The 25,223-nt window shown below is 38.6% G+C and overlaps 1 protein-coding gene across 1 annotated transcript in view; it reads left to right on the forward strand.

Moving 5' to 3' along the window:
- The window catches only part of LOC126182811 (serine/threonine-protein kinase unc-51), a 186,347-nt gene that overhangs the window by 63,625 nt on the left and 97,499 nt on the right, over positions 1-25,223 (forward strand). Inside the window, exons 11-16 of the mRNA XM_049924881.1 lie at positions 9,740-9,829; positions 13,088-13,208; positions 13,296-13,440; positions 13,851-13,946; positions 18,572-18,731; positions 19,551-19,697. Of these exons, the coding sequence (XP_049780838.1) occupies positions 9,740-9,829; positions 13,088-13,208; positions 13,296-13,440; positions 13,851-13,946; positions 18,572-18,731; positions 19,551-19,697 (759 nt within the window). The remainder of the gene's footprint in view (positions 1-9,739; positions 9,830-13,087; positions 13,209-13,295; positions 13,441-13,850; positions 13,947-18,571; positions 18,732-19,550; positions 19,698-25,223) is intronic.

Here is a 25,223-nt window from a genome sequence, read left to right on the forward strand (position 1 = left end):
CAAACATAAAACATTACTGTTTCAAAGCATGTACACAGACAACTAACACCACCACAATTTGGAGAGAAAATGGAAAATATTACCAACTGTGAAAAATTCAGTGATCTGTAAGTTGCTTGGAAGGCAAATTTTGTGGCATCATTCAAACCATTAAAATAAATCAATTATTACACTTTTCTCTCCTACTTTTAAACCAGAAAACTAAAGAGTATCAAAAATAAACATTTAGTCTAATAATTTGAACACGTCTGTATGTCTGGCATCACTTTAAGCATCCATGATTTGAAAATACTTTCAAACTGAAGTACTTCAGTAACAGTCTCTGGGTAGGTTTAAATTTATCTAACCCATACTATAATTAAATAATAGAAAATCCAAAATGGAATCCATCCCATATCTCACCTCCCAAATTGAAACCGTTGCCCTCCAGGAGCTAGAGCTGTATGAAAAATGTCCACTCAATAGACTGTACAAACTGTTCACTTCTTGTTCATGCCTTGTACTATTTTCATCCACCATCACTACAAACAATAACCTCCATCAAATATCCCCCACACCCATTCAAAGCTGCCAGACCCTGCCTTGCCGACATATTACGTTTGTCACACACCCAGAAACTCCCACATGCCACCTTACAGAACTCTGAGCCTAAACAGACCAACAACTCAGTCAGGAACATGTCTTCCAAAAGCCTTAGTCCCACAGAAGTCTCGGCCCTGTACGATGGCTTCGCCTTTTGCTCCACTTCCAAAGCTGGCCACTGTGGCCAAATGGTTCTAAGCGCTTCAGTCCAGAACCGCACTGCTGCTATGGTCGCAGGTTCGAATCCTGCCTCGGGCATGGATGTGTGTGCTGTCCTTAGGTTAGTTAGGTTTAAGTAGTTCTAAGTCTAGGGGACTGATGACCTCAGATGTTAAGTCCCACAGTGCTTAGAGCCATTTTTTCCACTTCCAAATTCAGTCCTGCTGGGCCTCCTAAGACCATCTCCCTGTCCCCACAACAGAAAAGCTTTTAAATAAACTGAAAGCAGTCTTGATCACTTAACTTTTTTAATGGTGACCGGTTTAGATCTTTTTATCAGATCATCTTCGGACCATGAATGTCTGTTGGAGGCGGTGGTGCATGGCAATCCTCTCGTTTGTGGCTGGTGGTGTACACAGTTTATTTATAATAATTACAGATCACTGTTTTCCTGTATAGGAACTATGTTCTTTAAAATGGGAAAAGCTTTTTCTCCACTAATTGTAAAAACAGACTTGATTCAAAACCAGTATTGAATTCTGTCTTACTCAGCTTTACTTTTCCATCTAGCTGTGATCCATGCCCAATCTCTTTGAATCATCCACTGTTAAATTTGCAGAATTTCATAACCGCAGATGTTGCCTCTCAATTATTCCCAAAATCCCTCAACATAGAAACTAATCTCAAATTCATGGAAAGAAAAGCCACTTATAAAATGGTTCCAACCAACAGCCAACCAAGTCTCCACCACTGTGGATATGAACCTCTAGGGATTACCTGGCAGAGAGGCTCCTGCAGCTGATGGTCTACTAGCTCTACAACAGTGACCACATACCTGAAATCCAGCAGAACTGCCAGTCCCTCCTCAAGTTCCTTGGTCCATCCCAGAACCCCTCCCCCGAGTACAGTTTCCATCTCAACACAGAACTCCCAGCCCTTGTACCCTCTTTCTGCATGCATTCCAAAGTACATAAACCCAACCAACCAGGTCATTCCAGTAAGGCTGCTTACTGTGCTGACCAAGAGAGAATCTCTGCCCGTGTGGACAAACATCTTCAACCTATTACTAGTAAGTACTCTCTTATATATGAGGCACTAAACATTTCCTCTACTGATACTCCACAGTTTCTTTTTCTTTACTGCCTGGCGACTGCTCATCACTATTGATGCCACCTCCCTCTACACTGAAACCCAGAATGCTCATGAGCTTGTCATTATTGAACACTGTCTTCCCCATTGCTTGACTGACCCCTTACATACAACCTTCTTCTTGGTCATCATGACCAACTGTATACTCACCAGCAATTGCTTCTCCTTTGAAGGCAAACCTACAAACAAATTTGAGCTATACCATTGGGCATCCACATAGCACCATCCTATGCCAACTTACTCGTGGACCATGTAAAGGAATTTTTCCTATCTACTCAGAATCCCAAACCCACACCACTGGTTCAGATTCATTGATGACATATTCTTGATACAAACCAAGGGTGAGGTCATGCTATCTACATGCCTGCAGAAACTCAGTGCCTTCTTCTCCATTTGCTTCATACGGTCCTCCGCAGCCTAGCAAGCCGTCTTTCTTGAGGTTGACTTCCACCTCAAATATGGTGATATCAGTATCCCCATCCACATCAGAACCACCAACAGTGGCATGGCGTGGCATGGTATGGTATGGTATGGTATGGTATGGTAGGGAATTGGGAATCTAGAAACGATGGAGAGGCTTCGTCCCTGCCATAGCCCGCAGTGGTACACAACCCCTACAGCAGTCCACTCACTCCACCGCCACCCCACACTGAACCCAGGGTTACTGTGCAGTTCGGCCCCCAGTGGACCTCCACCCTCCTCCCCACCCCACCCCTCCAGAACGTCTCACACCATATGAGTGTAACCCCAGTGTTTGCATGGTAGAGTAATTATGGTGTACGCTTATGTGGAGAAAGTGTTTGTGCAGCAATCGCCGACAGTGTAACTGAGGCAGAATAAAGGGAACCAGCCCACATTTGCAAGGCAGATGGAAAACCGCCTTAAAAACCATCCACAGACTGGCCGGCACATAGGACCTCGACATTAATCCACGGGCTAACCAGGTGGGACCACCAAAAATACCTCCCATTTGACATGGGCCACTCATTTCACACCCAGAACTCCCTTCCATACAGACTAGCCATGTGAGGTCATCGCATTTGTAGTGAGGAGTAAACTCTTTCCAAATATGTGAAGGGTTTAATTGAGGCCTTTACAAACTGGTTACTCCTCCCCCCTTATCCAGGAACAGTTCCCCCGCATCTTTTCTCTCCATTAACCTACCATCCCCCTGCATACCCATGGACTGCTCACAAAGGAGGCGTCACTCGTGGCCTAGTACGTCCCAGGACTGGTGCAACTGAATCACATTCTCTGCTATGGGTTTTGACTAACTGTTGCTAAAATGAGAAATATTCTCTCCACTCGTCACAGTGATATTCCACCACTCGCCCAACCTACAAAATATCCTGGTACTTCTCTAACTTCTGCTCCCAACTCCTTGCCCCATGACTCATATCTGTGCAAGAGATCTAGGTGTAAGACCTGTCCCATACACCCTACTACCATCTGCTCCTATCCTGTCAAAAGGCATCTTCTATCACATCAAGGACAGGGCCACCTGTGAAAGCATCCATGTGATCCACAACCTTAACTGCAATTGCTATGCAGCATTCTATGTGGACATGACCACAATCAAGCTGTCTGTTCACATAAATAGCCGCTGTCAGACTGTGACCAAGAGACAGCTGAATCACCCGGTTGCTGAGTATGCCACCCAGCATGATGACCTGCTTCACAGCTGGGTTCTTCCTGCTATCAGCTTTTGTGAATTGAGCATTCCTGTGACCCCCACTTGTCTCAACCTTCGCTACTATCTGCCTTCCACCTGCCTCTGGCCCTCTCCTGCTCCTACTTTCCAGCATTACACATGCCTACTATCTCATCACGGCACTTCTCTCTTTTTTCCCTTTGCTTACCTTCTCCCCTCCCTCCCACATAGCCGGCTCGCTATCCTGTCCTTGTCTTCCACACGTCACTTCACAGTCCCACGGGCAGCACTATAGTTCCTTTCATCACAGCTTTGTTATCCCTCTCCCTCCTCCCCCGACTCCTCTTCTCTACCCCCATATACCACAAGCTGAAGGTTTTTGTTTTGTCTCTATAATCAGGCATTTTAATAAGAGTTAAATACAAATCATCTGCTAGTAATGACAGTGGTAAATTATAGCACAACATGAAGTTAATCACATGTCACTAAGTTAATAACATGAACCAGTGAGAGGCAAAAAGATTGCCCGGCCACAGTAATTTAAGTTCAAGAACAGAGCATTGTGCATGCACTAGTTCAGAAGTGCCATGTTCACAACTCTAGGGGTCTGTGGAGCTTCAGCTTGGTGTTTACATCATCAAATAGAAACAGTATAATGGTTAGGATACAGTATATGTCGAGATTTATTGCAAAAGAATTCATCGTATCATTTCTTTTGAAAATCAGTATTTGAGCATGTGGAAACAGTTGACATATAGGAACTCCATTTTGGTAGAATTATTGTGACAATAAGCATTTCACAGTTCCACATTTTTTCAAAAGATTGCATTTTATAATAGACTAATATTTAAACAAATAGACAAATGGCCATAGTAAAAATATTGAAAATGGATTTATTTATTTGTAATTACTTAGACTGCCACCTGTTGTGTCTACAGTTTTCAGCTAAGAAAAATGTATCAACTGAGTGTCATACATCGTACATCTGCTTCAAAATGGCTGATGTGGATGTTCACAAGTGAATAATTTCTCTCTCTGAAAATGGCGCTACTGCATCTGAGGCAGGACGTCGTGATGGTGTTGATGCTTTCACGGCAAGAACATAGATTAGACGATTTGGAGATAATGGTGAGGTAGCGAGACGTCCAATACCTGGAAGACCACTAGTCTCTACATGAAGACAAGATGAAGAACTGGTCAGGGTGGACCAGAAAACTCCCTTGTCACTCATTCGAGAACTAAGAAGAGCTTCACGTTTCCTGGGCTCTTCGAGAACTGCTCTCAGAAGATTAAAGGACCAATGAATCAGGTCCTGTCATGCTGCTCCTATCAAAGAGCTGATGTCTGATGAAAGCCATGGATAGATTACCAATTGTGAGGTACTGGGTAGATGACAATTGGAGAGAAGTAATTTTCTTCAATGAGTGGATAATAGCATCCATGGGCAGAGGTCCTGCTCTTGTTCACTGCATAGATGGGCAACGATATGATGTGCACTTCGTGGCCACATGCACTAGAACCAGTTGCATAAGTGTGAAATGTTGGGATTGGATGTCTTACATGAGTGAAGGAAATTTAGAACATATCCAAGTTCAATTCAGCATGCTATGAACATTTCTTTGAAAATGTAATCATCCCTGGAGCTTGACTTCGGTACCCTGAAGGACGTCTCACTTACCAACAAGATATCATCCATCACACACTACAGTTAGGATTCGGAGCTGGTTTCAAAGGATGGAGAATATTATTCAGTGCCTTCCATGGTCTCCAAAGTCATCTGTTCTCAGATCCATAGAGCATGTATGGCCTCAACTTTAGAAGACTCCGCAGGACAGTTGGACAGACGCTCCTCCAGGAACTGCGAATCCCATATGGGATTTGGTTCATTCTTCATTGGGAGAACTGCCATGGATGACAACTTTTTCCACAGACTTGTCAGTTGTATGCCTCAAATGAATCAAGCTGTTCTTGATGCCATTGGCATGTGGAGAAAATACTGAAGCTATACAAGGGCCGTTTTAAAAGTCCGTGCAAAAATGAAAACTACTTACATGTTTGGGGTAAACCTTTTTTATTTTTCAGCATAGTCTCCTTCAGACTTCTACACTTTGTTCAGAACTGTTCTAATTTGTTGATCCCTTCCGAATAACAGGAATTGTCCAAGTCTGCAAAATATCTATTAATTGCTGCCATCACCTTCTCGTCTGAATAAAATCTTTGTCCCGCCAACCATTTCTTCAAATTGGGGAACAAATAGTAGTCCGAGGGAGCCAAGTCTGGAGAATAGGGGGATGTGAAATGAGTTGGAACCCTGTTTCCATTAATTTTGCGGCTACAAGTGCTGAGATGTGTGCTAGCGCATTGTCGTGATGGAAAAGGACTTTTTTGCAGTCCAATCGCCGGTGTTTCTTGTGCAGCTTGATTTTCAAATGGTCCAATAACGATGAAAGTTGCTGTTGAGATTCAGTCAGACACATACTGCATCTACATGTACAGTAAGCTGACACAATATCAAGGAGCTACTGATCTCTTCTTTTTAGCATAACCCTCAAATAGGCCTATCGTAGTTGAAGAACAAATATTACTCTGGAAACAACAGTTACTGGAAGGCACATCCACTTGCTCATGTAATCCACACGTAAGCACTTAGAAGAATATGGCACTCAGCTAAGACATTTCTTGTACCTGAAAACTATAGAGACACCAAGTAGCAGTCAAAGTAATTACAATTAAAGTCATCCATTTTCAGTATTTTTACTATGACCATTTGCCTGTTTGTTTAAAGATTAAACTGTTATACAGTGGAATCTTTTGAAAGAATGTGGAACCTAGAAAAGCCTGCAGCTGCACAATTTGTAGCGAATTAAGGTTTAAAATGTTACCCGCAAAGATCTAAAAAAAATTGACAATTGACTGCAGTTTGATTTGAACACTCGTCCTTTACGTTTTTAAACGATCAGCCTATCCACTTGGCCATTGTAACAGGTGTGAAATAATCATGGTTTAGGAATTCTGCCAACATGGAGTTCTTATATTTCAACTGTTTCTATGTGCTGGAGTAATGATTTTCAAAAGAAATGATATGATGAATTAAATTGCAGTGAATCTTGACATATACTGTATCTTAACTATTATATTGCTTTTGTTTGACGATGAAACATTAAGCTGAAGCTCCACAGTCCACTAAAGTTGTGAACACTGGAACTTCTGAAATTGGGCATGCACAGTGCTCTGTTTTTGGACTCTAAATTATTTGGGCCAGGTAATCCTGTCATTATTCAAGTTAATGCATTTCTAGTGCAGTGAATAGGACAATGACATCATAAATGCTCAGCTTTGTGGTGATAATACTTTTTTTCTTTATACATGGAGATAACATATTCTGTGATATTAATCCAACAGAGTAATTCTTCTGTCTCGCCTTTTGCATTTGTATTATTAGGGACTGGTTTGGAGTATAGACTTAGACTTTACCTTGCACCAAGCACCAAAAGAGCAGCTACATCAAGATGATTGAAATTCTTCTGGGTGTTGTACCATGTCATTGTATAAAATATGGAATAATGTATATATTTTGTAGTTTATATGTTTTAAAGTATTTTATATAATGATACAAGATCCAGAAGAATTTTAATAATCTTGATGCTAGCTGTGGAAGCCTACATAATACAACTGATCTGGCCTTAAAATCGCCAAGTTAGTGAAATTTATACTTTTCAGAACTAATAGTCTTGAGGATGGAATACACAATCATAGAGAATGTGAATTATGCATGAGGAATCACACAGTCACAAATCTTAATATTATTATTCTCCTTGATTCCGAGACTCTATGTGGAATTTGACTCAGATGCTCTTGTCGCTTGATTGAGAAGCTTCTTTTCAGCCAACTCTAAACAACAGGGCATAACTATTTACTGAATCGAATTTGGTGCAGTTGGATTAATGCATCATCACATTGGTCCATGATATGGAGGTACTGATCAGCTTTGAAAGTGCTGTCAATATGATAAATCATTTTAGGTATTCCAGCTAAATCATGTATAGGTTGTGAGACGTTTGAACATGGAACAAATGAAACTCTTTGTGTATTCTGAATGTAAAGACAAGGGTGCCATTTTTATACTGTTAATTGTACATGTACATGTATATGTAGGGTAACCAAATGGCTAAAGAAATTTTGGCGTAGCAAGAACCATTCTTAAGGTGCTTCCAGTGGTGTGAGCTTGTAAATGTATATAAGGCACACAACAGTCCAGTATTTTAATTTACTATATTATCCATAGTTGCCCTCTACAATGGTTTTAAGTGCTTTGTTTGATCTGGATGAAACATTATTGGACCTTGCTGCTACTGTAAGTCGTTTGTGAATCAGTGTTCTTCTAATGTTGAAATTTTGAACATGACTGATTATTGACGGGGCATCAACATCAAGAACATACAGTATAACCCCACTTTTACATTCCCGGAAGTAACGTTTTCCCGCCGTTTACAACATTTTTTATCATTCCCGTCAAATTTCCAATGCCCACAATGTTAATTTGCACCCGATTTTGCATCAAGATATTTATAATTTCCCTGTGATTTACGCATTTTGAAAAAATGTCCATGGAGAAGACGATGCTGGTATGATGATGCTATCCAGCAGAGTTTACAAATATTATGTGGTTCAGTTTTTTGGCACCAGGGCACAATTCGTGCCGTATACCCCACCCCTGCCAAGCTGTACTTGGTGTGGTGGCTGATGGGAGTAACTGGGTTCATTTGAATGAAGGTATGACCATCACAACCATTTCCAACCTGTCTCTACTCCGCAAAAGCAGTTTCATGTTTGTTGTGATCATCGTGACACCTTTGTTGAAGGTTTAGCATGTTTTGGCGTTTTCCACTTGGAGCACTAGTTTACACCGTCATTCACTTCGCGTTGCTCAAATGTTTTTAGTCTAAACACAATGCGGCTAATGTATTTTTTTTTTAATTTTTATTTTTTTTATTTTTTAACCCCCATGTGGAACAAAACGTGTTTCGAGAATTTATTCTTGTTGCCAAGTGCAGTATTTACGTATGTATTTTTTGTGATGTTACACAAACAAACAATGTGAGTGATAGTTTGCATGTGTGTGGTTTTCTACATAACTGAGGAGGCATAGTACCTGATAACCTCAAAAAGATGCTTACAGTGCAAGAGATGCAGAACAATACATTCAGACACCACACAATTACGTGTGTACATGTTTGCACTTGACAACGAGAAAAAATTCTTGAAACGCTCCTTGCTAAGCATGAAAAAATAAGTAACTAGTACCATCATAACAATATTGTGAGAAGGAAAATTGCTACTCACCATACAGTGGAGATGCTGAGTCGCAGATAGGCACAACAAAAAGATTTTCACACTTAAATCTTTCAGCCAATGCCCTTTGTCAGCAATAAAAAAAAAACACACACACACACACACACACACACACACACACACACACACACACACGAATGCAGTCTCAGGCAACTGAAACAACACTAGTGCATTATTTAAATAATGAATGACAGCCACAGGCTATCAAAAACATCGATTATGACGTGTGAAATTGAGTCAAACATTGTTGAATGTTTTTTTTTTGTATCCCATTTTCCACCTTATGTCACGCAACTGGTTGCACTACACACACACAAGTAGCAGTCTCAGCATAGACTGTTAGCTAGTTATTGCTGTCACACTACAAAGCATATATGCCCCAGTAAGTGGGCACATGACACAGTTTCTTGATATTTGGTTTCATCGATACAGATCTTTAAAGGTCCATAAGCAATTGGAACTTAAAGCTCTGTAAGCAACTAGAATTTTGTGTTGTACAGGTTTTACTTATAGACTTCTTTTCTATAATACAGAAATCAGCAGCAGCGTCACAGTGCTTCCCTGATGCATTATGTTATCAAATAATTAATACTTTTAGTTGATATCAAAATACACTAGAAAATTATTGTTCTGCAAGATTGTTGTTCATATTTGTAAATTAAGAATTTATAGGCTGTATGATCCTTACTCTATTTTTCTTGCTTAGTTTGAGCACAGAACAAATTTCTATCATTTGGCCACAGTTTCAGTGTGTGTACACAGTATAAGACATAGTGTTGTGTTTGTGCTTGGAATACACATGTTCTATGCTATTCTGAAGCTAAAATGCTGTACTTTTTCTTTCAGGAGAGCTTCCTCCTTCTCCAGCTACATTGTTTGCTCCTGTAGCAGCGGCTTCTTCACTACCAAGGGCTGAACCCTCTTCACCAGAACCAGGTACTTTTAGTTTTAATTACCGTTGTGTCGTTCTCTATGTCAGTGTAGTTTTATGTTTATTTTTGTGTGTGAATTTATTTTTTACAAGTAACTTTAATTTTGTAGTAACTTCTATTCAGCACTAATTTCCAGTTGTTCCAAGTTCTTTAAATACCCTTATCTGAATTATGAAGATTTTTCAGTAGACTGCTTCAGCTCATTCATATCACAGTTTCTTATATACAGTGATAAATTATGTAAAAAGGCAGCATTGTCTGTATATAAAACTTCAACACCACTACTTGATCATCCAGAATAAACTCATGAAAGATGACATAGCAGGCAAAAGTGTAAAACCTGAGGAAAGAGGAAATATGTTACCAGTGCTAGCCTCACACTCTTACTTGAGCTTATTTTATTGACAAATGTAGTTAGTCGTCATACCAATTACAATACAGTTTTCTTCATGCTTTATTTTATTTTATTGACAAATGTAGTTAGTCGTCATACCAATTGCAATACAGTTTACTTCATGCTTTATTAGCATTCATATTTCTGTTAACTAGCCTATTTATTGGCAGAGATTAATTACTGTGGTGTCTTATACTCTTTCAGTCTTCTGACTTTCCACTATAACCCATATCACATTCATTCGATTACATAATGTTCAATACAGGGTGTTTCAGGCCCTAAGCAACAAACGATGAGTGGTGACACATCTCATATATAATTGCTCTGCCATTTATGATGTATGCACTTGGTCACGATGCGCTCCGCCACTTGTTGCCGTGCTGTGCAGTCTCTAGTGAAGTGGTTATTTTGTGCGGTTGTAAAAGTCCTGTCATTCAGCCTGTGTTATTGTAGTACTGTATCTTCAGTTTTTGTATTTTATTAGTCCTGAATTCACATTTTCTTGCTGTTGGTACTCAGTGAAACATAGAGTATAGATTTGATTAGCTCACCGACATGGTATGCGTTATAGTGAGTGGAAATGGAAGAGAAGCTCTTCATATCTACAAACAGGAGATCCCTAACGAGATTCCCACACCACAGTACCTTTGCTGTAGTTCATGGATGCTTACTAGAGGCTGGGTGTTCGTATGGCAGTGTAGTTACAGTTGCCTGAGACTGCAGTTGTGTGTGTGAGTGGCATTTGCGTGAGAGTTTTTGTGTCTGTCATCTATTTTTGATGTAGGCCTTACTGGCCGAGAGCTTTATTTGTGAGAGTCTTTTTGTTGTGCCTATCTGTGACTCAGCATCTCCACTATATGGTGAGTAGTAACTTTCCTTTTCATAATAATGTTACATTCTTTCCTGGGCTTTCCATTGTTTAAATTTTAATTTACATTTATTTATGTCCTTTCTGTTGCCACTTATTTGCGCCCATTACTGATAAATCTCTTTTGGTAAATGCCAAGGTGACAGGAACATAAGGCAGGTAAAATACATTTTTTTATTGTGTGCTTACTTAACAACTTGCTTTCAAGCGTGTACTTTCACTTGTTGGAAGTAAATTTTTCACTTCTGAGAAATATTTGTCACCATTCATTATTTTTGTTTGAATTTCTTTAATTTAATTTCAGAATATGAATCATCTTTCCAGATACGCTGTATTGCAATGACTTTATCTTGTTAATTGCATTTATCCAATCATGTGGTTTCTTTCACTCCCATGCCACTAAGCTTTTTGGAATTTTGATCCAGACACAAAGTTCACTATCAAGTACATGCCTGTTCATAAACATGGGTGAAAAACAGAAGTGAAAGCTAAATCAAACAATGAAAATTCCAGGTTAGAATATCAACTATACTATAAAAAGGGTAGATTGCTACTCACTATAGATGGCACACTGAGTTACGCACAGCCACAATGAAAAGATAGTTATGCACTGAGCTTTCAACCAAAACCTTTCTCAGTGAAAAACACGCACGCGCGCGCATACACACACACACACACACACACACACACACACACACACACACACACACACGCACACGCGCGCGCGCCCTGCTGCCATCTAATGCCTGCACATTTCGCCATATAGTGCTCTACCTTCCTCCCCCTCCCCCCCACCCTATCCCTCTTCCTCCCCCATCCCCACCCCACTCTGGATTGCTGCATTCGTTCAGCATGACAGTTGCATTCTGGCTAGCAGCTGGAGATAGTGTTACTTTTAATGTTTAGCAGTCTTTTCTTTGTGCCTGTCTGCAACTCAACCTGTCATCTTTACAGAGGGTGGCAATCCACCCTTTTCAGAACTAAAAGCTGCTAATTGACCCTCAATAAAAAGCAAACATCAGGATCATAACAACAGTGATGGCAGACAATAACAAAGTACAGTCAACAATATTAATAATGCTGAAATTTCAAAACGGTCTAATGTTTCTGCTCAGAACTCAATGTGCAAAGGTGTGATTCCAGACTCCTTTAACAATAATGGTAAGAGAAAATGGTTAACTGTGAAATTGAAGTACCAGTGTGTGAATGTGCATAGCACTACTTCATGCCTGTGAAATACTATTTGCTGCTTTTCAAAAGCTGTAAAATGTAAACAGACTTGTGTGCATGCATATTACTTATGTGTGTGTAGCTTGTAACATACTTTCCTACACAATATAGTTACCTACCACACACGTGAATGGCAGAATAAGATTTTTTTTTTTTTAGGTGCTAGATTCATATGATTTTTAATTAATGGACATCATCACACCTTTTCAGCTAAACGGAATGCAGCAATCATTAAAAGTTGGCGATGTTCCTTTCTTGTTCATGTACCTGTAAGGGAATTGTCGTGCTCAACATTAGCTTAATTAGTTAGGCACATGTGTTAATTACATCTGAAATAACTTAATCCACAACAATATATTAACTAGTTTCAAATTATGAAAAGACTTGTTTCATTCAGAAGAGTGGATAGCTCAGTCAACTAAAACACTTAGAAGTGGTTTCAGTTGAACGTTTGAGTACATGATTCAACTGACAGAAAAACTGTAGACTCCTTTTATTTAAAGAATGAGTAATTCAGTCACTATGCTGAATTGATGTTCTTTTTTTTCATTTGGTTGCTCCCACAGATTGATTCCACTCAAAAAAAAAATGAATGAATAATTTAACCAATATGTAAAACTACAATCGAATGTGTAGATTGTTTTCCAACAACTGACAGGATCAATTGTTTTCATTTGGTTGTTCCCATTACTATCTATTTGTGTCCTCCGATAAACATGTAATCCTTAGACTGGTCTGATGGGCATCTGATTTACTTTTTAACTGCATAGGATCACCAGTGTCTTGTAGAGGCCAAGGCAGTAGTTCAAGTCCAGAAGAAACAGATGACTTTGTCTTGGTTCCATCAAATATTCCTTCTGATCAGTCAAGTGATAGCAACATTGAAAGACAGTAAGTTCATAGCAGACATTTCCTTTTATTGGTCTTACATGCTTTGAATTTACACAGATGTTTAAATTCATAATAATTTTTCTATAGGGTGAAAGGTATTCGACCATGCATGGCAATAGCTAGTCCACCGAGGCCAAGTTTCCTGCCAATATCAGACCCCATCCCTGTACCAACACAAAGGGATGCTTATCAGCAGTTACAAACAAATGATGGATTGCAGTCACCAAGTAAGGTATGTGGTTTTGTAGATGTCAATGAATAAAGTAAATTGAGAAAATCCAATTCAAAAATAAGAAATACAATTTAGAACAGAAAAATATAGAAGACAGAAACAATAGACAGAAAGTATTGTTTTTAGTTGCCTACAGCTGATAGGTTTGTCTGTTTTTATTTTATTGTGTACTAGAAAATGAGAAAAAAAATTACATATAATTTACCCATAAGAGAGGGGGGGGGGGGGGGGAGAGAGAGAGAGAGAGAGAGAGAGAGAGAGAGAGAGAGAGAGAGAGAACTGAAAGCTGTAACAGTAACTCAACAATTTTCAGTATTTGGCTGTATTTATTAAATGAACTACTGTGTAACTGTTGAATATGAAAATATCAATGCAAATAAAGCCTGTAAAAATTTATATTTATTTTTCAGAGTACAGTTCCTAGATCACAACCAATCAACATGAAGAGAGGGAATGATTATTCGAGAACAGCTCCACCAGATCTTAGCTCACTGTCACCACCTTCTGTAAGTTCTTTCAGAATGTCACAACCTGAAAGGTCTTTTTAGTTTTAACTAGTGCATAACATACTAACAAAGTGTGGGTTGAAGTGGGGAACGAGGCAGATTTCTAATGCGTGAAACATCATGTGGGTCATACAATTGTATTGGTGAAAACAAATTCATTTTGGTAAAATGTGAATCTATGAAAATTATACTCCATGTTGTATTTGACATGTTGTTGGCAGGGCCATTTGTTTTTGATGTCACTATATTATTTCGTGTGTGTGTGTGTGTGTGTGTGTGTGTGTGTGTGTGTGTGTGTGTCACAATGTTTGAAAGTGGCAGTTTGTAGCAATGAAATGTTTGTAAATGGATCACCACACAAGATCCCATCAGTTGAAAGGGAAAGCACTTACAGAAACAAGAATTAAATAACATTTAGCATGCACATGAACTGGCTCCTATATCTGTACAAATTTTGCCTATTGTTCAGAAGTGCCAGAAAGCACTAACAATAAAGAATGCTGTGCATAACAAGGATGGGTTGCTCATTAATAGTATTAGTTGAATCATGCAAGAAAAACCATTTAAAACATTCCGGATGACAGCAAGGATGTGAACGACCAACCATTTTGCAACTGTTTATATTTTGTTGCATATTATTAGAAAGCCAAGTAGTTTTGTGTATTTTCAAAGCAGCAGAACAAGTGCCCCTCAATCCCCTGCCACTCCAGAGACAAGCTTATGGAAGGAGGAACTCTTTCTCTACGACCTTCATGGTACTGAAAATCCCCCCCCCCCCCCCCGCCCCCCGCACTCACTCTCACTCTCACTCTCTCTCTCTCTCTCTCTCTCTCTCTCTCTCTCTCACACACACACACACACACACACACACACACACAGAGAGAGAGAGAGAGAGAGAGAGAGAGAGAGAGAGAGAGAGAGAAAATTTGACAAATTGTCAAACCACCACCACTAGCCAGGTTCTTTTATGTGATATGAGGTTAAGTAATATTTCAATACATACACATATTGATAGATCAGTACAGTCAAATCGAATGAATAAAAAGTCCACAAAAAGAAGTACTTCTTATGAAGTCCTCCTCCAAAGCATTTTGAGGACTGCACCAGTTACACAACTCTATTTGTTCATGATCCATGTACATTCTCAATACAGAATGACTATTAACCCTTTAACTGCTCTGGACGTGTTAACACGCGTGCCTATGTACATGTCCCTGTGTGCTCTGAATGCGTTTACGCGTGCCACTAGTCCTTCTACCTGGTACTCTGAACGTGTCTACGCGTAGACACTTTCAGAGTACCAGGTAGAAGGACTGGTGGTGTGCGTAAACATGTACAGAGCACACAGGGACAGGTACAAAGGTGCGCACATTAACATGTCCAGAGCAGTTACAGGGTTAAGTACTTCCCGTAACATATCAGAAGATCCCTTTCTCCTTTGCAGCAACAGCTGTCATTGTTAGTCATTGTGTGATTGTTTTTATAAGTCATAAGTAATAGAGCTTAAAACAGATCCTTCAAGTATTTGTAGTTTATAGAGCTGGAAAATATTTTCTTGTTCGTTTCTACCTTCCATCTCAGTGTGTGCTTTATGATGTGATGTGATTTTCAGTTTAGACTCATTTTGTGCACCCCCCCCCCCCCCCCCCACCCCCACCACCACTCATGTTAGTCTATCCTGTGCAAGCCTCATCTCTGCATAATAATTGCAAGATACACTGCCTGACAAAAAAAGTGAAGCACTCAGAGGTCAAGGTGACATATCAGTTAACTTCTTACACATACACACCATCAGGGGTGTGTAAATGATTACAGCTGCGATTCTCCTTGACTGCTAGAATGACCACCAAAGTACATCATTATTGTTCATGTTTAATGTTGCTACAAGACCTGGTAGAGTATATGAGGGGAGTAGATGGTGTCAAATGTTCCACTCAACTGTGAAGGACATGGAGATGCCATGTACTCATGTGAGACAGTGTTATCAGCACCTGATGGAGCTTGGAGGGGATTCTCATTACAGGTCTGCATTTGGCCAGCTGGTTGAATTGTCCAATACACAGATTTTTTTTATCTGCTAAAGTTTTTATTTTTTTCAAACAACGACATTGTACCTTTCAAAGCACTTCCCTTCGGCAGCTATACACTGAAGGGATCATTGTTCTTAGTCTTGGTAGCAGTGCTGCAAGGCTTCAAATAGTAGGGCTTTACATGTCAGTCGTGTTGTTTTGAATGTTCTCCAGAATCCCAAAACGACATCCTTTTATTATATTTTTCGATTCTGGGTAAAGAAAAAAGTCACAAGGATTCAGATCAGGGGAATAGGGAGGTTGTGGAACAACAGGAGTGCCTTTGGAGGTCAAAAATTCTGTGTTGGAAGTGGTCATATGACATGGGGCATTATCATGATGCAGCATCTACTTGTCTGCAGTGTTCGATCTCACTTGACACACCCTTTTCCCAAGGCTTTCAAGGTCATTGACAATTTGTCCTGAAGGGACAAATTCTGTAGGCATGTTACCCCTACAGCCAAAAAAGTGAATCAGCGTTGTTTTGCTCATTTGAGATTTATTTGGCCGAGGAGATGTCTCAAGTGTGCCACTCCTCACATTGCCACGGGCTCATTCTGAAAAAGTCAGGATTCATCACCTGTGATCACATGGCTGAAACCATTTGTGGTCATTGGCAATCCTCTCAAGGAGATCAGCACATTTCTTCAATTATCCTTTTGCTTAATTGTGAGGTATTTCGGCACCATTTTGGCACAAACCTTTCGTATGTGGAAAACTTTGATCAAAATTTGATGTATGGAGAAAAAGATGAACAGTCACCTGTCATACTTATTGTTAAACATTGTTATGATCTTACAAGAGCACATGCACATCCAGTGGCCTGTTTTTTAACCAGAAGATCTCCCTGAGTGAGGTTCATTTTCAACTTGTTTTCATCTTTCGAAAAATGATTTGTGACAATGAAAAACTTGTGCTCATGATAAGGAATGTTTCCCATTGGCCCATTCCAACTTTTCAAAGGTCACAGTCACGGATTCCCCAAGTTTAACACAGAACTTGATTGCATAATATTGCTCAAAATTCTGGTGTCCCATTTTTGTCACACACAGTGAAAACACACATTCACTGATTTTGCTCTGAAAAATGATGTGATGGATTTACAGTGCTGAAACTTTGACTGAGCATCTGGAAGGAATGAACACGCCGGCCTACACAAATGGAAAGTCATAGCGTTTTCAGATTGCTTACAATGTTGTCAGTCTCATTACATTTCTCACACGTCTTCTACATACGTCCATAACAAGACTGACATTTCCTTGATGCCTAGTCAACTGATTCTTCTTTTAGTCAGAGTGTGCCATACATTTCTATTCTCCAGTATTAGATTCTGTACCTCTTAATTAGTTATTCGATCTACCCATCTAATCTTCAGCATTCTTCTGTAACACCACAATTAAAAAGCTTCTATTCTCTTCTTGTCTATACTGATTATCATCCAAATTTCACTCCCATACTGAGGTACACTCCAGACAAATACCTTCAGAAAAAGACTGCCTAAATTCAAGCTGGTGAATTTCTGTTTCTTAGAAGTGGTTACTGACGAGCAAGATAGTTATTTGACTGCACCATGCACAGAAATTACTTCATTTGGTGCAGTTAAAGTTACCAAATGGTCAGTTTTTGTTAGTAGAAACTCTCAATCTCTGAAAATGATTTCCAAAATCTTTACTAGATTCCCAATTTATGATGACTGCAGTGCTAACAGGTGATGAACGCAGTGTGGAGAGCTAGTTTTTCATGTTGAAGCTTCGGTAGCCAGTTTTGGTTTGTATGTTCGTGCATCAGCCAACATGGTTTTAAGTAAGCAGCAATATTTTCTCAGTAAAACAGTAAAGAAAAATGCTCCAGAGCTGAGCAGATGGCTTACTGGTCCCTTCTGCATAGTGACTTCCATGTAGATTTTTTCGTATAACATTCATGAAAAAAAAACACTATTGTAAGGGATGATGGAAGATAAAAAAAACAACTTAGTCACCAACAGACCTGGAGCAGGTGGTGACAGAAATATAATGGAAAAATGTTTTGTGATTAGAAGTTGGTTTTAATCATAGTCACTATGAACAGACTAGGGAAAAGAATTAATTACTATACATCAGTATAAGTATGTTAATGGAATATAAGTAATGGAAGGAGTAATGGTAAGAAGTCACCATACAGCTTGTGTCACTGGATCATTGATAGATGCAAAAACATGGCTGAAACTGTATTGGCAGAACTGAAGCTGTGAGAATAGGTCATGTGTCATGTTTAGTAGTTTTGTGTGTGTGTTTTCTATGAGCTCTGTAGAAGAATTCATTTGAAAGCTAGTACATCAGTCTAGATTTCCATCCCCATTTAGATACATGATACCATTTTCGAAGCAATGCAATATCAGTATTAACCTTAACTACGGAATCAGAATTGTGGCTGTATTTTTCTTGTGTCTCAGGTTTGTTGTAAACCTTACTTTTTGGAAGAAAGTAATTGATTATAAGTTAGTTTCATTAAATTTTGTAGATTTACTTCTCTGTGTTGTCATAGTAAGAGCTACTGAAGACAATGGTGGTTGTTCAGGTGCAGTTCATGATAGGTACACCACCTGGTGGAGGGGGTCAACGTCGTCGTTCAGCATCAGGCAGTTCATGTGAAACACCACCACCTGTAACAACGTGGCAAGTGTCTCCTGTCTCTGGAGGAAAGTTAACTCCAACTAGTTCACCACTTAGGCGTTCAGGTAATTGATTGATTTTATGTTAATATACTCTGTTAAATCTTCATTAACAATTCAATAAAACAGTTATATGTTTATTGCTTTATTTGTGCAAAATTAAATAATGTCAGAACACAGAGTAAAGTAATCTAGGTCACATATTCGAAAGTGACAGATTTATACTGACTTGTGTTCTGAGCTTATAATTCAAAGAACTTAACTTTTGCAGTTGCTCAAATTGTTTAATATTCTCCCAGTGGAAATTACTGTTCAATCATTTATGAGGCTGTATACAACGTGAGTAAATACTTTTCCATATCAAAAAGTAAGGTATTGAAAGATGACAAGGCGTAATAGTCAAATGTGCATGAGAAGAGGTGATCAATAACATCATAAGGTGATGACTGAATTGTGTGATGGGTTTCTAGCACGCTGGGATGTTGAAGGGTCAGCTACTTGTGATACTATTTGAGTATGACAAACATACAAAGTTGCAAAATAGCTCTTTTTATTGCATGATGATGAGTATTCACAGGTTTTTGTTTGTAACCCACTCTCAAACCATCCATCCAGTCATAATAAATATTTTTCCACATAACAAAAACTCATGACAGTCATTATACAAAGGAGTACAGTATAAGTGTTTATGTAACTGTATACAAACAGAATTATTTGAGATGTCACTGGGTGCATAAAAAAAAGTCACTGATGATTTCCATTGCATTTGTTATGTCTTTTTGATGCCCTCTACTTCACTGGTGAACATGTTGAGCTGTGTTGCAACTGGTGTTCTTGTCGTCATTCCGAAGTTTAATGTCTGTTTTGTTTTTCTCTCAATCACAGGAACAAGTTCACCCCTTCTGAGCGGTCCACTAGCTGTTTTACCGCCTATACTTGGTTCTCCAACTCGTTTGACAGAAAATAATAATCTCCGACATTCACCAATAATGCCATTTGGTACAAGGGCTATGACATTGCCAGAAATTTCAGGTAATACTTTATTTATCTTTGTTTCAGACAGGTTGTAGCATTTTCATTATTAGAGTACTTACAGTGAGATCTTACTGTGGTCAATGCTGACATTTCATAGCTTGGGGTATCGTGAAGCATACATTTAATGCAAAGTGAGCATATTTATGTTAAATGCATGCTATAATCCGTTCATCGTATGACTAAACCTGATGTAAACATTGCACTATGTATTCTTCCGCATTTTCTGGAACCTCATTGGATTTCAGTTTCACGTGGGACCGCAGCCAAGCTGTCGCGAGTACTGTCAAGTACGATAATAAGGGTACGTTTTGTGCTGTGCGTTACACATACATCGACTTGGCGATAATATGGGACAACAGCTTTACCGGCGCATTTAACTTAGCACTGGCCGGCCAGCTGATACAGCTAGCCTGCAGTGACGTGGCCAGCTTCAGTTCACACGTAAAACGAGACGAGCAAAGGAACAATACAGCTTCGAATGTCATTTAATTTTTAAGCAGCATGAAATAATACACTGCAGATCTCCCACAATATGCTCCTTAGACGACTAGGTGAAAACCACAACACATTATCATTTTTAGCTAACATACTATTGTAACTAAAGACAAGATTGATGAAAATTCCTGACTCAACCACAGGGTAATTTTTCTGCATAAGCTGTGTGTAACGTAAGAGAGTATTCAAGGATTCAATAGTTAAATATTGAAGCCACTGAAGGTATTACTTAGTCAGTCGTCTTGTAATCTCTTAGCTCTTTCCTTTGAATCCGAGAAATACATTTCAATTCTGGAAGTGTCACCCGCTACATGGATAACAAGCCTATCAACAACAGAATTCACGAAGCCAACCAGGGGCAGCATTTTTTCTTCTTCTTTTATGACGAGCCGTTCTATATCCCACCAGCATTCGGCAGTGATCTGTGAAAAAGTGTGTGCATTAGTTCCAGTATGTCTGGCAGCTTCACTGTCTTGTTAGTTCTCGGGCCAAATCTCACACCGTGGCTCAATATCAGTTCTGTTGGGTTCATATTGTAATGGTACAGTAACAAATGTAAAAAGGCAGCATTTGTATGAATGTGCTCAATGCTGTGAAAATGATTGTTTTTCATGTTTCTGTGATACTTATCTACCTATGTGGTATAAAACGATGAACATAATCCAAATAAAGAGGATTTGGTTTTTCATTTTTGCCTTAAAAATTAAATTGTTAGGATTTCTTAATTTAAACAACTTTTATGAACACTCTTTCATAAAACATCGATAATTAAGAGTTTGTATTTGAAATGGAAAAAGGAATTTCGCGTCCAATATGTAATTAGAAACAAGGAGATGTTTGTTATTCATAAAAAAATGATTATGAGTTTCATAATTTCGAGATGTAGGTATTTCAAATTGAATGAGAAGAAGAAAATAATGCTGTTAACGCCTTTGCTTTACATTCCATTGTGCTACTGTCTACGCTACTTGTTCAATGAAAGTTTGTTTATCAACTGCATTACATACAATGCTGGGGAACTTCAAAGCCGATTACCTCCTTAAATTTATGAAAAACATTAAGAACAGCTTATTTCTTGGCACTTTCTAACCATGTTTCACGCGCATGTTTCACTACAGAACAGAAAACAGCCTCAGCCATTTTCGTACTGCGCATTAACAGCACAGCAGTCAGCGCACAACACTGCAGAGGCTGAGACTGTACACTATTTTTGAAATGAAAACTATGTGGCTAAAGCATGATTAAGAAAAACGTTGATGGCTGTTAATACATTTGAATATCTTGAAGTTTTATTTAACGTAGCTTAGTAATAAGATCAAAAAAGTCACCCAGAACCCCAGGTCATGGGAGACTTAACCAGCAGGGATGAGAAGGAAAGTCTGATTTTTGGGGACTGCACTGGATGTGATTTGAATACCTGAGAGCTTAAAGGTGAAGACAGGGTAATACACACGACAGAGATTACTGCTAAAACATCATGCACAACTTAGTAAGAGTGAAAAGCTAAGTGCATTGTAAGTGATAGAAGTGGGAGGCGGACGGTGGAAAATAAACAGCTCAGAAAATGAAAGGTGTAGAAAAATGGATTGAAGAAAGGAATAGTTAGTGTGAAGAACTGCTGAGATGAAAGAAATTCATATTCTTCATATTATTAAAGATAGATTAAAAGGTCTACTTACCAGTTGCAGCTCCACAGTTCAACTGAAAGAATGACATGCTCCTAAGCTTCAAGATTCAGAGTCTTCTTTATCAGAAGAGAGGGAAGGCTGTTAAATATTTGCTGTTAGCTAGATGGGGAAGTCATGTGTAACTTAAAGCCTAGGGAGTTATAGTGTGAAAGATTGACAAGGAAATAGACAGTGAATTCAAGAGAATGTTCAGAATGTCAAACAGTAAAATTGAAAGAATATTTAACGAGCTTGAGGTAAAGTCAGAAAACAAAATAAAACTAAAAATTGAGGCTTTTGTGGTCATTGTTGAAGTATTACCTATTGCCTTTCAACTTGGGATCTTCAGCAAATGTCGGTTCAATGATTTTTTATGAAGTTTTACCACCATGAGTGGCTGGTATTGGCAAGATTCACCCAGTCTACCACAAGCAATAGACAGTGAACTTTTGATAACATCAGCCACTCATGCTGTTGAAATGTCAGAAAAATCATTAAACAAACACCAGCCAAAGATCCTGAGATAAAAGCCAGCACCACTGCACCAAAATAAAAATCATTGGAATGAAATAAAAGTATAACAGAATTCATAAAGTAAAGCCTATAGGGGTGACAATAGATCTTTAAAAATATGAAGGAGAAAGATTGTAGAGAAGGGGTAGGAAACCACGTAGAGGAATAGCAGAAGTATTGTGCTAGTTATGAAAAAATAGTGGCAGCAACAGTAATAACTCATTAAATTGAGAGCTTGTGAATGATGAGTGGTAATGAACAAATCACCATCTGCGAGTCTGTGGAGTTTGGGTACTACAAGGAAGTGTCACTGTAAGCACCACAGTGAAGCTCTTTATTTGCCATCTTTGTAATTTACATAAACAATATTATTATTGTTTTGTTGCCGTATTGACTCCCCACAACTCTTCAGCAGTTATTGTTGTCATCACAGGAATGTAGTATCTCCAGTGCAGTAGCCGTTGTGTTCATTAGTTGTTCATGAGGGGAACGTTGTTATGACCAGATAAAGATTAAAAAAAGATAAAAGGGATTCACTTTTAATATTCAGTATCTTTGAAACAAAACTAAATGCTGTTAAAGCTCATGTAATATTTGAGCATTGCTTTCGTAGGTACTGAACTTGACTAAACTGTGGCTTTGCTGCTGAACTGTTGAAAGCAGCAACTGCCAAGGTACTAAGTGTTATAGACAATCTTTACTACATACTCCTGTAATCTTGGGTGGTTAGAAATTGGAATGCTTTAGGCAAATAGTTAGTTTCATGTAGTTCACACAAAGATTTGGTAGTAAAAGACATATTATGTAACAGAAGTTGCCACACTCTCTCCTGTCACTTAATTTTAGATTGTGTTTATTTCACTCATTAGTGTAGCAATGCCATCCATATTTTTCCCTTCAACAAATTCCAGTGTCCTCAACTTTACTCACCACTATTCCAGTCAAGGTAATTGCAATCTTTTCCAAAGAAGAATAGTGGTCTTACTATAACACAACCATTCAGAAATGAAATTTTGTCTCTTAATAGGTGCAAGTTACATATTTGCTGTTTGTGTGAAAATGCTGTGAGATGACATGGCCACCTGGATGCACTTTTAATAACTTATGACTTGACCACACTTTTATTTTTCATCAACCTTATGCATTTTGACTTTGTCATTTTCAGGGGCTACAAAAATACAACCCAAAACTGATATCTGATGATATGAAAATATGATACTTTTCACCATTGGCAAAAGACATATTATGACGACTACAATATAGCTTCCTAGCTTACCAGTGCTATGTCAGTCATATAAAAACATTGGATACATTGTATCCTGTCAACATTCTCGAGCACGAGACAAGTGCAAACTGCTACAAAGTGAAAATTTTGGAAGCTAAGTGGACTAAACCGCTAGGTGTCACCAGGTACGTGCTACAACCTGCAATTTATTTCTGTTTACAATCACAGTTTTCATCATTACCATTTATAAAATGATTTCATCAGTCAGTATGGGAATTGTTTACAATGTTTTACAGAACAATATGTTACAGATTTTTTCTTTAATCTAATACACTGGAAGAACACGCTGATTGACACTGTGGCCAACTGTCTGTTAACAAACAAATCTTTTTATTCACAACTTACAACACATGAACTACTACCATCAGTAGAAGTTCATAAATATTTAATAAAAATTAAAATTATATAGATTACTAGAGGGTTGTAAGGGAACTGATTAAAGTTGGCACATTTAAGATACCGTACTTAGGATCTTCTGTGATGATATGACCATGAAATTGTTTTATGTGAATAACAAACATTGCAGATCGCCATGTTGCAATTAAAGGAAAGGGAGGTGTCAAGGGATACACAATTTTAATCTGAACATATTAAAAAATCCTGTAAAGCTGTTTGTAACACTGTGACCATAAATGTTTATGAAATGACAGCTTAAATAAAATTATGCAAAAGCCTTGTGAAATGGCTCTAATAGCACTGTTGTGAACAGTTTTCAAATTGTGCCATGCAGCATGAAATGCTAAGCAACCGATTGTGAATACTCTATCAGCCATGACAAATCTGCATGTATGACACTAAATATGCAGTAAATAATTATATACTTTTACTCATCTTGTGTTCAAAACAAAGCACAGGAGGAAGCTACACAAAGGTGCATAGTCTTGATGGTAAAATACAGAATGGTACGCCATTTATCACAAATACGAGTAGAATACTGTGTAGTGGCAAACTGTAGTGAGTCGCTCTCTACTGAAGTCCCGGGATGGCAGCAGAACTATAGTTGCTCCGTAAATGGATTGAAAAACCAGTTCTTGGTGAAATCCTGAGGTGTATTTAAGATTGGTCTGGATTTTGTTTAACGAGTGGTTGTTTCATAAAAGTTTCATTTTTATACAGTCTTCGTTGCTGTCATATGTATGCTCTCTAAAACGTTTTTTGAAGGACCTGACAGTCTGTCCTTTATAAAATTTATTGCAATGACCACACTTAATCCTGTAAACTCTGTAACATTCTTGAAATATGGTATTCTTTTAGATTCTTAAGTGATTGCCTGTGCACATATCAAATAACTTTCTTTAAATAAATTTTTGAATGAATGTCTGAACTGTGGGATGGGTGCTGAACTTGAATTATCTTGTAGAGTGTTGCAACTGCAAGTGGTGTGCTTACTCTGTGTTATTGTTAACAAAACTTAACGCGAACTGATTGGCAATCCAACTCCCAATACCAATAAGAAATACAGCCACTGCAGAATACATTCAGGCCCTTAGGCACTGAATCCTGTGGCCCTGTTCAAAACTGATAACTTTGGCCCCTGTGCACATAAAAAAGAAATTAAACTAT

Source organism: Schistocerca cancellata, chromosome 1 (genome assembly GCF_023864275.1).
Source record: "Schistocerca cancellata isolate TAMUIC-IGC-003103 chromosome 1, iqSchCanc2.1, whole genome shotgun sequence".
NCBI lineage: Eukaryota > Metazoa > Arthropoda > Insecta > Orthoptera > Acrididae > Schistocerca > Schistocerca cancellata.